The 16,150-nt window shown below is 36.6% G+C and overlaps 1 protein-coding gene across 1 annotated transcript in view; it reads left to right on the top strand.

Moving 5' to 3' along the window:
• Nucleotides 1-11,305: 11,305 nt before the first annotated feature.
• Nucleotides 11,306-16,150, top strand: part of LOC109237371 (LEAF RUST 10 DISEASE-RESISTANCE LOCUS RECEPTOR-LIKE PROTEIN KINASE-like 1.4) — a 21,836-nt gene continuing 16,991 nt past the window's right edge. Inside the window, exon 1 of the mRNA XM_019403666.1 lies at nt 11,306-12,190. Within this exon, the coding sequence (XP_019259211.1) occupies nt 11,353-12,190 (838 nt within the window). The 5' untranslated portion in view covers nt 11,306-11,352. The remainder of the gene's footprint in view (nt 12,191-16,150) is intronic.

Here is a 16,150-nt window from a genome sequence, read left to right as displayed (position 1 = left end):
GTGCACCACCTGGGAACTGGGAAGGGCAATCCACTGCTAGACCTCCACTTTTCAATGGTCAGTACTATTCTTGGTAGAATAACAGGATGAGAGATCACATCATAGGGGGAAGACTATGAACTCTGGGACATAGTCACTGATGGTCCCCTAGCAACCACAAAGAAGAATGCTGAAGGAGTTGATGTGCCAAAGACAAGGGCTGACTGTACTGCTGAAGATCTGAGAAAGTGGGAGAAAAATGCTAAGGCCAAGAAATGGCTGATGTGTGGACTAGGTCCAGATGAGTACAGTAGGATCCAAAGCTGTACTACTGCTAAGGAGATACGGGACACTTTGCAAGTGGCCCATGAAGGAACACCTCAAGTGAAAAGATCAAGAGGAACATTGTTGTATTCTCAATATGAGAATTTTACTATGAAGGAAGGAGAAACTATCCAGGAGATGTATACTAGGTTCACTACACTGACAAATGAACTTAAGTCTCTTGGAAGGATTATTCTTGAAGAAGACAAGGTTGAGAAAATTCTGACAAGGGTTATGCCAGTCACATGGGAAAGCAAAATCATTGCTATTCAGGAATCTAAGAATATTGCTGCTCTCAGACTGGATGAACTGATTGGAAATTTGACTGCTTATGAAATGAGAAGGCAAACCATGAAGATGGATACACCCAAGAAGAAGAGAAACTTAGCTCTCAGAATTGCTGAAGGTTCAGATCTGGAAGATGATGAGATGGCTATGATCACTAGAGATTTTAAAAAGTACCTGATGAGAGAAAAGGGTTCTTCAAGAGGTACAACCTTCAACAAGACAAGAGCTCCTGAGAAACAGACCAATGAGGGTTGCTACAAATGTGGTAAGACTGATCACATGATCAAAAACTGCCCTCAATGGGAAATTGAGTGGAAGAAAGAAAGAACTGAACGAAGGAACAGGAAGAAGGAACAGGTTCAACCAAAAAGAAACAAAGGTTCAACCAAGGCTATGGTTGCTGCTTGGGGAGAAACCTCAGATGAAGACTCAGAAGTTGAAGCCGAAGAAGAGCAAGCATCGATGGACATTGGAGAATCAGATGATGAACAAGAGGTAAGTATTCTTCATCTCAAAGACAAGATTAAATTTTTTGTCTAAAGAAAAGTTGGCTGAGCTATTACTAGATTTCATTGATGAATCTGAAATAATTAACAATGAGAAGGAAGTTCTATCTAGAAAATGTGTGATCCTAAAAGCAAAATGCAACAGTCTAGAGTCTAGGGCAAATGAGAGTGATAACAAAAATGCTGAGTTGAAGAACCAGGTTCTTGAACTTGACAGCAGTGTCCTAGAACTTAGGTCTGAAAACCTAAAACTGAAATTAGGAACAGGAAAGAAGAAAACTGATCACACATATCTCACTCTAGAAGAAAATTTGGGAAAATGAAAGATGAATTGTATAAGAAAGATGAATTCATCAAAGGCTTAAAGGAAGATCTAGGAAAGGTGAAACATGAACTAGACAGAACTTGCAAGTGGAACAAGGCTTCTGATCACTCTCCTGGCTGCAAGAGCATCACAGTAGCAACAAAAGAGGACTTGGCTATGGGACTCAAGCTCCAAAATGGGATCCTAAAAGCAAGTACCTCACACTTCCTGAAAATAAAATCTGCACACACTGTGGTAAGACTGGCCATTACAAATATGAATGTAAGGCAAAAGAACAAGCCAGTCAAAAGAACAAAGCTTTTGTTCAAGAAAAAAATAAGCTGCCTGGATGGGCAAGAAGGAATTTGATTCACCCTTTTGCTTATAGAAAGGGACCCAAACTAGTTTGGGTTCCTAAGAATAACCCCTGATTTCCTTTTGCATGTCCAAGTGAAAGGGAGGAGCCAAATATGGTACATGGATAGTGGCTGCTCAAAACATATGACTGAGGACAAGGACCAGTTCCTTTCACTTGAGAACTTAAAGGGAGGTAATGTCTCCTTTGGAAATGGAAAGAAAGGTGAGATCATTGGGGTTGGAAAGGTAGGCAAAACAGATTCTCATTCCATAGAGAATGTCTACTTGATAGATGGCTTGAAATATAGCCTAATAAGTGTGTCACAACTGTGTGACGGAGGTAACCTTGTGGCTTTTACCTCCACCAAATGCTTTGTGATTAACCTTACCACTGACAAGATTGTTTTGCAGGGAAAAAGAGTTAACAATATTTACATTGTAGATTTGTCCACTCTTTCAGAAAATGAACTCACTTGTTTAAGTGTGTTGGTTAATGATCCCCTCCTGTGGCACAAAAGACTTGGTCATGCAAGTCTAAATCAGCTTAACAAATTAGTCTCTAAAGACTTGGTGATAGGGTTACCTAATATCAAGTTCAAGGAAGACAAAGTTTGTGAGGCATGTGCAAGGGGGAAGCAGGTAAGGTCATCCTTCAAAAGCAAGAAAATGGTAAGTACAACCAAGTCGTTGGACCTGGTCCATATGGATCTATATGGTCCAATGAGAACCATGAGCAGAGGTGGAAAGAGATATGTAATGGTGCTAGTTGATGATTATTCTAGATTTACCTGGGTTCTATTTCTAACCTCCAAAGATGAAGCATTTGACATGTTTTCTGCATTTGTTAGAAAAACTCAGAAACAATTAGGAAATCAACTTGCCTCCATTAGGTCTAATCATGGAACTGAATTTGAAAACTCAAAGTTTGCTGAATTCTGTGATGAAAATGGTATAGATCATAATTTCTCTGCCCCTAGGACCCCTCAGCAAAATGGAGTAGTTGAAAGAAAGAATAGAACTCTTGAGGATATGGCTAGAACCATGCTACTCTCTAGTAAATTGCCTCACAACTTCTGGGCAGAGGCTGTAAACACTGCATGTTACATAATAAATAGATGCATGACTAGACCTCTTGTTGAGAAAACTCCCTACGAGTTACTTNGACAAAACCAAACATATTCCATCTTAGGCAATTTGGTTGCAAGTGCTATGTGCACAATAATGGAAAAGATTACCCTAGGTAAGTTTCATCCCAGAAGTGATGAGGGAGTATTCTTGGGATATTCTTCACATAGCAAAGCATATAAAGTGTTCAATAAAAGAGCTTTGTGTGTAGAAGAAAGTGTACATGTAGTATTTGATGAAACTAACATTCTTTCTGAGAGACATGAACATGAAGATGAAGCCATTGGATTGGTAAAGGATTTGACTGAAGCCTCAGCTCAGGTTAAAGTGGCACCAAAAGAAGGAATAGGTGATGGAACAGGTTCTTCCATACAGGGCAACCTGACAGGGGGAAGAAATCAAAGAGGAATTGAGATAAACTTATTGAAGGAACCCGTTCATGATCCTGTTCCTCAGCAAATAGCAGAAACATCTAGCAGAAGCCAGTTGGTTGTGAAACCTCACAAGTATCAAAGTTCTCATCCCATTGAGAACATTCTCATTGATCCAACATCTGGAGTTAAAACCAGATCACAATTAAAGAATCTGTGTGCTTTTGATGCTTTTCTATCTATAATTGAACCTAAAAATGTTGTTGAGGCTTTGCAGGATGCAGATTGGGTGAATGCAATGCAGGATGAGCTTAACCAGTTTGAAAGGAGTCAAGTTTGGCACCTAGTACCAAGACCCAAGGACAGATCAGTCATTGGTACAAAATGGGTCTTCAGGAACAAACTTGATGAAGATGGAACAGTTACAAGGAACAAGGCAAGATTGGTGGTCCAAGGTTACAGCCAGGAGGAGGGCATAGACTATAATGAGACTTTTGCTCCAGTTGCAAGACTAGAGGCAATCAGACTTCTCATAGCCTTTGCCGCACATATGGAATTTACTCTTCATCAGATGGATGTCAAAAGTGCCTTCCTAAATGGCTATCTAAAAGAAGAAGTGTTTGTGAAACAACCTCCAGTGTTTGAGAGTAAGGAATGTCCCGAGCATGTGTACAAGCTGGACAAGGCTCTCTATGGACTCAAGCAGGCCCTAAGAGCATGGTATGAACGATTGTCAAAATTCCTGCTGGAGCATGGTTACAAGAGAGTTAAAATAGATAGTACCTTATTCTTAAGGGAAAAAGGTAAGGATCTCCTTGTTGTGCAAATTTATGTTGATGACATAATCTTTGGGGCCACCACTGACAAGCTAAGTAAGGACTTTGCAAAATTAATGGGGAGTGAGTTTGAAATGAGCATGATGGGTGAGCTTAACTTCTTCTTAGGCTTACAGATCAAACAAAGTCCAAATGGAACCATGATCCATCAGCGGAAGTATACAAAAGAGCTAATCAAAAAGTTTAAAATGGAGGAATCCAAAGAAATAGACACACCTATTACAACTGCCACTAAATTAGATGTTGATGAACCTGGTTCATCAGTTGATCAAAAGTTGTATATGGGTATGATTGGTTCACTCTTGTATCTCACTGCTAGCAGACCTGACATTGTTTTCAATGTAGGACTTCGTGCTCGTTTTCAGGCAAATCCAAAGGAGTCTCACTTGACTGCTGTCAAGAGGATACTGAGATATCTAAAAGGAACCACTGATCTGTGCCTTTGGTATCCTAAAGGTAGTAATTTTGATCTAGTAGGATATGTTGATGTTGATTATGCAGGTTTCCTAGTTGATAGGAAGAGCACCTCAGGTATGACACACTTCCTTGGTTCATGTCTTGTATCATGGGCTACCAAAAAGCAAAATTCAGTAGCCCTATCTACTGCTGAAGCTGAATATATTGTTGCTGCTTCTTATTGTGCACAATTGCTATGGATCAAACAACAGCTGGTAGATTTTGGAATTGAAGTGGGATGTATACCAATATTCTGTGATAACACTAGTGCTATAAGTATGACAAAGAACCCTGTTCATCATAAAAGGACCAAGCACATAGAAGACACCACTTCCTAAGAGATAACTATGAGAAATGGTTGATCTCAATAGCATTTTGTGCTACTAATAAACAAATAGCTGACATCTTCACTAAAGCACTGAGTAGAGAAAACTTTGAAAGGAACAGGTTGGAATTAGGGATGATTAAGATCACCTAAAAGGTCCAGTTCAGAATGCAATGAAAAAAAAAATTTGGTTAGAAGTTTCAACTTTGTGTAACTAACTAGATTGATCCTTACTCAGTCTCATACTTTAATCAGTATACTCCTGTGATATGTGTATATATGACTCACTAATCTCTTACTAAGTTTTTCTATTATGACATTTGAGGCATGTTCAAGGGAATTCTACTTGAAGAACCTGGTTCATCAGTATATGCTTATGAGAAAGTTCAGCTATGTTTTCTATACTTAGCATAATTAGAAAGATTAATTTTTCAATCATGAGCAGAAGTCCTATTTTCACCAAACTCCCAGAAATTATATCCGTTGAGCATTGAACCAGTTTCATTCTCCTATAACTCTAAAGAAAATGGGATTCTTGTCTAAAAAACAGCGTCGCCCATTAATCACTAAGAGACCAGAATTCTAAAGTGATTAGACTCCTGATTGACTACTGCAAAAAGGTTGTCGTTACTGCATTTAATGATAACCCTCTTTAAATACACTCCACATCCTTCTCTTTAGTCCATAACCGTCATTAATCTCTCCCAAGTTCTGATCATCCTCTTTCTCTCCGAAATTTCCAAAAATCCCCAAAATTCTCCAGAAATCATTCACCATGACAAATCCTCAAGATAACCCTGGAACTCCCCCACCAGTGTCTCCCTCAAATACATCCTCATCTACTCCTCCTGTTGAAAACCCAAAACCTAGTTTTCGTAGGCAAAAAATGCTAGCCAGAAAAATAGTAGTTTCTGGAGCTTTGAGGAAAGCTCTAAATGAAAAATTGAAGGCTAGTCAGAAGAAGGAAAGTCCTGCTAAAGAATCCGACTCAAGTTCTGAGTCTGAAGCATTTATCTGTGCCAGTGAAGGAGAAAAACATGGGTCTTCTGATACTGACGAAAATCAAGAAACCGCTTGTGAGGTTAATACTTGTTTTGTATTTTCTGATGTGATAGAAAAGGAAGAAAATAGGTTTGTTTTGGTTGGTCCTTTGAAAGATGTAAAGGAGGCTGAGTCTAGTAGAAAGGGAAAGAAAAGGAAAGACAAAATTCTTGCAATCTGTGGAGGGGTAGAGGAGAGTGGCAACAAGTCAGGGGGAAGTGGCCCTGGGGAGGCTGCTGAAGGTCTTGTTCATTTGAGTAAACAACAAGATGAACCTGGTTCATCTGTTGAAGAAACCTTAGCTGACATCTTGAAGAAGGTTGGGGCCAGCTATGACCCAAAGAAGCGCAAGGCTTCTTGCCTAAAAGCTCCAACTGCTTCCAAGCCAACAAAGAAAAGCAAAGTGTCATCTCCTAAGTCTACTGTCCCTTCAAAGGGAAGAGCAACTAGAAGCAGGGTCAAACAACGTGAGGAAGAGTTGCAGAAAGCACTGGAAGAAAGCAAGAAGAAAAAGAGGGAAAAAGGAAAGGCAAAAATTGTGGAGAGTGTTGAGGTTGCAGAAGAAGAAGAAGAAGAGATGGATCTGGTCCATCAAGAAATAGGAACAACTGAAAAGGTCCCAACACCCAAACCAAAGAGTTCCAAGACTTCAACCAAGAAGTCATCCTCTGTACCTGTATCTGTTGAGTCCTCGTTGTCTAAAAGAACTAGGTCTGTTGTGAAGGGAAAACAAAAGAAAATTATTGAAGAAGAAGAAGAATGGAGTGGAGAAGAAGAAGAGGAGGAGTCTGAGAAAGAACAAGATAGATTTGCCATTTTTGGCAGGAGAAAGATCTTGAAAGGCAGGTTGTTGAAAGACCTGGAGGAGCCAGGTATGATAAGATTGGTGGATGCCCTAGCTGCACAAGGATGGAAGGACATGGTCCTTTAATTGGATGGGAAACTGGCCAGGAAGGAGCTGATTGAGTTCATGGCCAATGCCACTGTCAAGAATGGGGTTGTCACCAGCATGGTGAAAGGAGTAAAGGTGCATTTTGATGCACCTAAATTGGGTGAGATTCTAGACATTCCCAGTGTGGAATATGATGATTACACTAGGCAAAGGTGGCCTTGTCTGGATTCTCTTCCTACTGCACTCCAAATCACCAGAAACTTTTGTGATTCTGCAACTGCTAAAGATGTGCCTGAAGCAAGGTTTGTTCAGAAGAGTGAGATGAGGGCAGAGCACAAGGTGCTATTTGAGTTTGTGAACAAATGCTTGCTGCCAAGGCAGGAGAGAAGGCACACTGCCAATTACATGGACTTGGTCCTCATGGAGTGCCTTGTGAGAGGAATGCAGATAAACTGGCCTGCTTTTATTGTCAAACTACTGGATAGAGTCATCAATGGCTCCAAAGCTCATGCCACACCATATGGGTTCCTATTGACTACTGTCCTAGAAAGGCTAAATGTGCCTTTGAAGAGGTGGGAAATGGCATCAAGCAAGGAGCACTTTGGTGTCAAGACTCTTATGGCTTGTGACTATCCAGTGGATGCCACCCCAGTTGAACCTGGTTCATCTCTGAAGACTCCTGTGAATAGCAAGGTTAGGGCTTTGGTTCAAGAATGTGGAACAAAAGATGCTGAAATTGCTAGGCTCCAGGCCCGTATTGCTGAACTGGAAAATGAGAGAAATGGCCTTAAATCTGAGCTAGAAAAGGAAAAGGAAAAGAGTGATGGAATGCTTCAAAATATGCTCAACCTTCTCCAAACCCAGCCCTCTAGTTCCTCCAAGCCCTAGGATGTCCAGTCCCTATCTTTGAACCAGTCTAGACCCCCCCCCCCCCCCAGTGACCCAGTTAGGGATTTTTTTTGCTTTTTGCTCATGGTTGGGAGTTTTTTCTTTCTTTTTGTGGTCTGTGTATGGAGGCATCTATAATCAATGACAATTTGCTATTTCTCTTGTTCTATTGCAGATTCTGATCTTAATAGTTTATTTTGTTTGCTGGTTGTTGATTAATTAAACCATGTTTTCACTTGTAGTTGCCCCAGTGGTCATGAGTAATTATTAATATCTGGGCTCACAATATATGCAACTTTTCGATGATGACAAAAGGGGGAAGAGATATTGTGCTTTACTTTGTATTCTGAACTAAAGTGATATTTATAACCTGATTAAAACCTGGTCCTTAATGATAAGTTAAGATTTCTAAGTTAAAGTGTTGATAATTAAGCTGAGTTCCACAGGTTCTCTAATCAGTAAAAGCACAGAGTTTGTCATCATCAAAAAAGGGGAATTTGTTGGTCCAAGTTCAGATGAAGTTTTGAAGATTGACAAATGAACTCAGTCATGGACCAGGTTCATCATGTGAGACACAGTGATTATCTACTTATACATGTGAGATGCACGTGAAGAAGATAAGTCTCAAGGATCAAGCAGCAATATCTTCTGAATTGATCGAAAAGGTTGCATAAAGGATGAGGAGATGAAGTCTCCTAATGTGAAGAGAACTTAATCCGGATCAAGGATAAGGGTTGGAGTTTGTATTGTTGTAGGACTCAAATTCGACAAAGGATCAGCAATTGAGTCTCAATCAAACTCTGATTACTAACTCATTAAATAACAATGATTGTTCTCTTTTACAGGTGTTGCACAAACGCATAAGTAAAACTAAATTGAGAGCAAAAGAGCGAGGCAATTTTGCAAGCAATTTATGTGAGATTCAAGTGTGCATTCCTGAAGCTACTTGGACAAGATAGAAGAACCAATTCTATTGTGTTTATTCTTATTCTAGTTCAATTGTAGTATGTGGTTTAAAGTTGTACCTTTCCAGCTTTCATAAAAGCAATTGTATTAGGTACTTTGAGTATTCAAGTTAGAGTTAACTTGAAAGTGTCGCAGCAGTTGAGGCTGTGTGCCACACTGGGATTAGAGTTTAATCCTTAGGTTTACAAGAGTTTTGTAAATGCGGTTTTTGGCTCAGTGATTTTAGTGGAAGTTTGGGAAAATCCTACTGAGTAGTAGGTCGTGGTTTTTTCACCTTTTGAGCCAGGTGTTTTCCACGTAAAAATCTCTGAGTTCTTTATTTTATGAACTTTTAATTCCGCAAACAGTAGTAGTAAGTACACCTAGAAGAACCAAGTTCTTCTAGAGCGAAAATTGGGTATCACCCACCTCTTGTGTGGTATTGACGTTTAGAACATCAATACATGTATACATGATTGATACATATATGATACACAATTGATAGACAGTGTGATACACATATCATTTTTTTTCATGTTCAGTTTTTACTTCGAATTTTCAATTCCCTTCACCAAATCATCCTAGAACTTAGATTCAAGCTCCTTAAGATGTACCCAGCCTATTCTAATTACACTGACTCAAAAGAAAGCAAAAATTGACATTTTTTGCTACAAATAGCTAATTGGCTATTATTAGTAACATTTGGATAATATTAGTAATATTTTATGAGTTGACCAATTTTTCTAATGGGCTACTTATAAGTGGACATAACTGGTAGATTCCCAAAAAGAATAGGGATTTTGATCTTTGTTGATTCAACAAGCCATCAAGCGCTAACTAATCTAACACACCCAAAAACAAATAACAAGTAAATAAATATTAAACATGAGTTTGTATTTTGGAAAAAATTAAGAACAATCTATTACTTTATACTATGCCCCCCCACCCCCACCCCCCATCACCCACCACCACCACACACCCGAAAATACAAGTGTACTTTGTTTAAAGTTATATACAAAACTAGAAAGGCGAAATACATAAACGGCCCCTTGAAGTTGTCCTCAACGGTCAGCCAGACACCTTAACTGACCCCATTTTCAGTTGAACACTTCAAGCCTTCAATAAAGTACGGACCTCGTCAGCCCACCTCGCGTGAAATACACTCTCGGATTTATGTCAAATGAACAAATGAGAAAATGCCATGTGTAATTTTAATTAAAAAGTTTGCCACCTATTATAAAACAAAAACAAACAAAAAAAAGCAATAATAATAAATAAACCCTAGAGACCTAGACCCCTCCCAGCCGCCCCCTCTTCTTCTTCAACCAAGAGCAGACCTTAATCCCCCCTAAGAATTCCAGTTGTCCAACCTCATCTCCGAGGCGTCGCTGCTTCTGTCCAAACGGCCCTTTCCTCATCGAAGTCCTTCAGCCGTTTCCAAACAGCCACTGACGCCGGTAATAGCCATGGGCGCCGACAACAATCATGAACCACTTCCTGTTTATCGTCCATGTTGCTGCAAAATTTTGAATTTATGGGGTCTGTTATTTTTGCTTCTGAGTCGGGTTTTTGAAGTAGCCGTTGTAACCGTGGCAGTAGCGTCATTGTTCATTGACCTTATTTGCTAGCTGGATTTTTGTCGAAAAATCTGTTCCGGCGCTCCATTAATTGTAGCTGAAGACACCACTGTTTCACCACCAATTTTTGCCTCTTGGGACTGGATGAAAATAACTTGTGCAGTGAATAGCTTTTACTGTTTTCAATGGCGTCTACGTGCCGGGGTTTTCAATGGCTGCTACTGTTTTGCACATTCACTATCATGGTAAAGTTGTGGTGTTGAGAATGGTGGGTTAAGGTGCAGTGAATAGCGGAAGAAAATTTTAGAGAAGAAAGAGTGAGGAAAAGTGGGCTCCACCAGTTAAATTAAAAAAGAAAAGAAATAAACACAATTTTGAAAGCTTCACTTACTGCAACACGAGTGTAGTACAGACATTTTGTCATGTCAATTTGAAGGGTTTAAGACATACACTGAAAAATAATTTGAGGTGTCTACTTGATAATAGGTTAGTTGAGGTGTTCAAATGACCGTTGTAGACAACTTGGATGGGCATTTATATATTTTGCCAACTAGAAATATTACACCGTTGTATGAGAGTGTGATGTAATTAGGAATTAATCGTAGGTCCCATTCTATTATTACATATATAAACATGTTGCAGTTAAATTCCGTTCTAAATCACCCATACTACTAAATATCACATAAATATGCAATTATTAATTATTTAACTTAAGTTATTACAATAACATTTAAGAAAAAGTCCATCATATTTTTCTGAAATAATTTAATCTATATTCATTTGCAATGTAAATCTGCACTATCTAATCATCTAGAACGTAAATACAAGTAATAACTTATAATAAGTGAAATTAGTATGTAATCCACAAATAAGGGATTTAATATGTTACAATAGATTAAAATAGTGTCATGTGCATAAGTTACATAAATCCTTAAGGAGTTTAACTTCTAGTCTCTAGACACTCCAAAGCATAAAAAAGTTTACAATATTAGATAAGATGAAAAATAACTACAGATAACCGGTCAACGGAGCGTTCTAATATCTTACTTATAAATTCGGCCGCCATTTTGTTCTTTCTATACGCCTACGTATTACTAGCTAACTACTCGGTGCAACAATTTGTCTCTGGGCGTTCGACATGGAAGGCCTTCTCTCCTTTCAATTTCTAGCTTCCACACTACTCTTATTCTTAATTCATCTTCCTCCTCTTTCTTCCCTAGAAAACCAGTGGTTTGCCAGCTGCGGCAAATCCTTCAACTGTGGAAACTTAACTGGGATTAGTTACCCTTTCTGGGGAAATGATCGACCAAAGGAATGTGGTTATCCTGGATTCGAGCTTCAATGTGAAGATGAAGGTAGCACCATAATGCAAATTTCAAACGTAAATTACTTGGTTCTCGATATTAAAATGGAAGCCCAAATTATAACAGTTACTAGAAAAGATCTAGTAGAAGGGATTTGTCAATTTAACACGACAATGGATTCCAATATATTCGAGTATGCTTTGAGCTTAGTGAATGTCACGGTTAATTACGTGTGCCCTCCTTGGGCCGGAAATACTGGAATTGCACCTTCCGGTGGGTCGTTTAATTGTGCGATAAACGGAATCAGTTATAAGAACGATTTGCACGGAGATGGGACATGTCATGCTAGTATAGTTGTACCAGCTCGTAAGGAGTACTATTCGTCTGGAGGAATAATTGGAAATTTTAGGGATTTGAAGAAGTTGATGGAACAGGGGTTTGATTTGAAATGGAAAGTGGATTCCAGTCCTTGTAAGGAATGTGAAAAGTTTGGGGGAAGTTGTGGATTTGATGCTGGTGCGAAACGGTTTAGTTGTTTGTGCCCTGATCATCAATCTTCTTCTTCTTCTTCTTCTTGGTCAAACGCTTGCACCAGTGGAATTCCAGCAGCTGGTTCAGGTTCCCCTGGAACTGGAAAAAGTAGTCCGCTTTCATCCCTTGCTACACCGTCGGGTACGTTTTGCCTTTGCCTTCTTAAGCTCTGCATTTCCCTGCCATTAATTTTGATTTTTAATCATCTTAAAGATAATTCCATCTTACTTGCTGTAATAACTGAAACTAGTTAGACGTATAATATGTTAACAACTGTGATGGTAAAATTTTTACATTATCAGATAATTTAAGTTAAAATCTTAAGTTCTATACTATGATTAAGTGCAACAGATAGTGTTATTACAAAAAATGATGATAGTTGCGTATCCAATGCTTGGACCAAATTCCACTCGAATATTTTGGCATTTGTTTGAGATTTTTTTAGGGTGAATAGGAACTAGCTAGAAAAAGGAAGTAGAGGAAAAACACCTCAAAGATATTTGAACCGGTGCACTGCACTAAACGCTTTTGTATAAAATGAAACCCTGCAACTTCTAGTCTTATTTTTCAACTTTAATAAAAAGCAAGAATAACATATTTCAAATATGAGAGTCAAATCACTTAATAACAAAAAAAGTTATCTTATTAATTCTCTTGGAAGAGTAATAGTGTAATATTAAATGAAGTCGAGAGATATTATATTCTTTTTCACAGTAGAAGCCGAAAGGAATTTATTCTACTAATTTGTGGTTCTCAACGTTTCCAGTCTCTCGATTCGAGATACCAACGAAGAGTATGGATTTTCTCCTACTAATTAATTCCCACGTTCCATTTAAAGATTTATTATGGTTGGGGAAGTTGAGCGTTGGGAGAGAGGTGGCGGCTGGTAATGTCACGTCAGTATTTGGCATGTCACTGAACGAAGAGCGGTGCGTAGATAAGGATTTCCAACCCAATTTACACAATACTTTGTCTACTTAAAGTTGAACACCTCCTGTTTGCCGGAGAAATTCTAAAATAGCTAGATTCACAAGTGGTCATTCAAAAATAGTCATAGTTTGAAAAGTAATCAAAATTTAGCCACTTTTCATGTAAAGATAAATCTAAACGAAAATACTGTTCGAAATCTAGAAAATTACTCCAGTATATTATACTTGAACTTTCCGCGTGTAGGAGTTCCAACATAATATGCTGGAAATTCATACACACGTGCACCGATCTCCAGTATATTATACTGGAACTTTCCGTGTTACAGCAAAATAGTGGGTATTTTTTAATGACTTTGTAAATGCTGACTATTTTTGAATGACCAGTCTGAAAACTGGCTAGCCCGACTTGTTTGCTACTATCATTCGCAGTGCCAAAATGGACTTGAAAATGTAACTGTGGCCCCCAATCAATTTCTTCCAATTCCATACTAATGTTAGCACCTGGGCTTCTATGGACCTGGGTTGTTAAACTAGCACCTATTCAGAGTGAAGATTAGAAGCCCAATTCCTTTTTCTTTTGGGTTTCAGGAAAGCCCAGTTCCTTATCTGTTGTCTTCCTTTTACTAGTTGGAGCCTCGAGGCAGGGCAACCAATACTCGGGGCACATCGTCTAATTCGAGTTGAATATTATTCAATCCATTTTAATTTATGTGAACCTATTTGATTGACAAAACGTTTTAAAAAAGACTTTTAAACTTGTTGTATCAAATGAGGCACATATATTTTCGTGTGGTTATAAATCATTGCACAATATTTTCAAATATAGAAATAAGTTATTCTTTTTGGCATGAACTAAAAAAGAATTAGGTTTATATAAATTGAAACAGAGAGAATAATAGTTCGATGACGCGATTATATATATTCAAAGTATCATTATTATATTTAAGCATGTGAGTTTAACTTTAACACTAAATAGAGTTTTGGACACTTTACGGGCATGTTCATGTCAAAATTGAACTTCTATGAGGTACCTCGAAATTTCTTTGTAGTACTTCGCTTTTAGTTCTTTGAAAGAATCAAGTAAGGGTCTCTTTCACTAATTTGGAAGAAGAGGAATGTTCTCAACTATCAAATTTGACCCCCGAACACGATCCCGCCTTAATTTCTTGAGCTTTTACTCAGACTTCAAAGTTTCAAATCACTTAAATTCATTCCATAACATCTATATAGCTCGGAATCACTCCTACAAGGCATAAAACACATAATTAGTGCAAAACACTAGCGATTAAAGCGCAAACTCAACTAAAGTGCAGTAAATTAGAGTGTAATAATCGACTAAAATACGCAATTATAGCCTATCATCAAGGAACCTATCATTAGTTGGGTAATTTTGTTGCTTCATAGTGTATTAGATTGGTCCATTTTCCTCCTAAGTAAAATACTTTGTGTGAAGGAGTTTATAGATAGCATAGAACTTTTTAGGTTGTCTGAGAAAGCACGGTGCTGTCATGGATTACTTCAGAAACTTCTTGTATAGTTAGCTTTGTTGAGGCCTATCTCTCATAGTACTCTTCAAGGAAGATGGCTATGGAATTTAGGTGCTTTGTAGGTGTATTGGAGTTTGTTGTTAATGGTAACTAGTATTAGTACCCGCGCGATGCGCGGACATAAAGCATATCAAATTTTGAGTTGGGTTATTTAAAATATGTGCAAATAACCTTAAATTAAACCTTCTATATATAAATTATAAACAATTATTTGATATTAATTAAGAAGCAGGACATGAAACCATTTTTCAAATCTCATAGTGGATAATTTATTTTCTTTTTCTATATATGTAATAACCCAACCCCTTGATTTTGACACTTGTATTATATTTTACGGTCAATATTAAAGAGTATTATACATGTAACATTGTGATCTGTCTTGTTTGAGCATATTAAATTATATTATTTAAACAAAATTCTTATATTTTTTTATCTCAAATTCAAATATTCTTATCCTTCTACATTTTTAGACATAATTTTTTTCTTTTTTTTTTCCTTGCTTATAGTTTTTGCATTATTTATTAATTAATATTGTTATACTATAATGTGATCTTTTATTAATCTTGTTTATTACCCTTTTAATAATCGTCAATAAATGTAAAAAAAAATTATTCTTGAAATTTAATGTATTTTTACACTATTATCCACTTACTCGAATCTCTTTCTTCATTTAAATCTATTAATAATATTTTTGAATACTATTTAATAATTTAATTTATTTATTTTGGATAAATTTAAAAATATAAGTATCCTCACACTATCTCTATTTTCCTCTTTATACATAATTTTTTTTACCTATACTCAAAATAAACAAAATTTTAATTTTCTATTCAATTAAAAATTCAAACTGAAGTATGATACTTTTCTTATATTTGATAGTTCTCTATCGGGAACATATATATCACATTTTATTTTAAAATATAACTTTGAATTAGTCTAAAAATTAATATATAAGTTCTTTTATAATGTTTCAAATCTATTGAATTTTCTTATAATTATTTTTTGTATTACATGCATTTATTTTGTAATCTATTGATACAGATTTGGCTTTTAAGAACTTTCTAATCTCAAATTCAAATAGTCTTTCCCTTTCATTTCTAATAGTAAATTTTTAATAATTTAACGTAATTTTGCTATTTTTTTAATCTAATATATAGTCTTATTACGTTATGTGACTTTTCATTAACTTGTAACTATATTTAATATAATTATCAACTACTATTCTTTAATACAATATAGATAAATATATAAATTTTTAATCATAAAATAAATATTAATTTTGTTTTAAAAATATTGCTTGAAAATTTTAAATTATTTAATTTTTAATAATATTTAAGTATTGTATATTTACTTTATTTTATTTTCTAAACGTATGATTATAAATATCCTCACATTATCTCTAATTTATTTTTATTATTCAATATTTTTAGTTTTTGATTTTATCTATTAGACTTGAGTTACGTGGACTTATCCATATTATGACTTTTCTTATCACAATATAAAAAAAAAAACTTCTCCTCTCAAGTTTAAATTAGTTTTTAACCCCTTTTCTCTGTGATAAAAATCTGAATTTTTATTTTTTTCTCTATTTATTATTTATTTTTGTAATATTATATTATTCAATT

This window comes from Nicotiana attenuata, unplaced genomic scaffold (assembly GCF_001879085.1).
Source record: "Nicotiana attenuata strain UT unplaced genomic scaffold, NIATTr2, whole genome shotgun sequence".
NCBI lineage: Eukaryota > Viridiplantae > Streptophyta > Magnoliopsida > Solanales > Solanaceae > Nicotiana > Nicotiana attenuata.
This window is presented reverse-complemented; position numbering and strand designations above follow the sequence as displayed.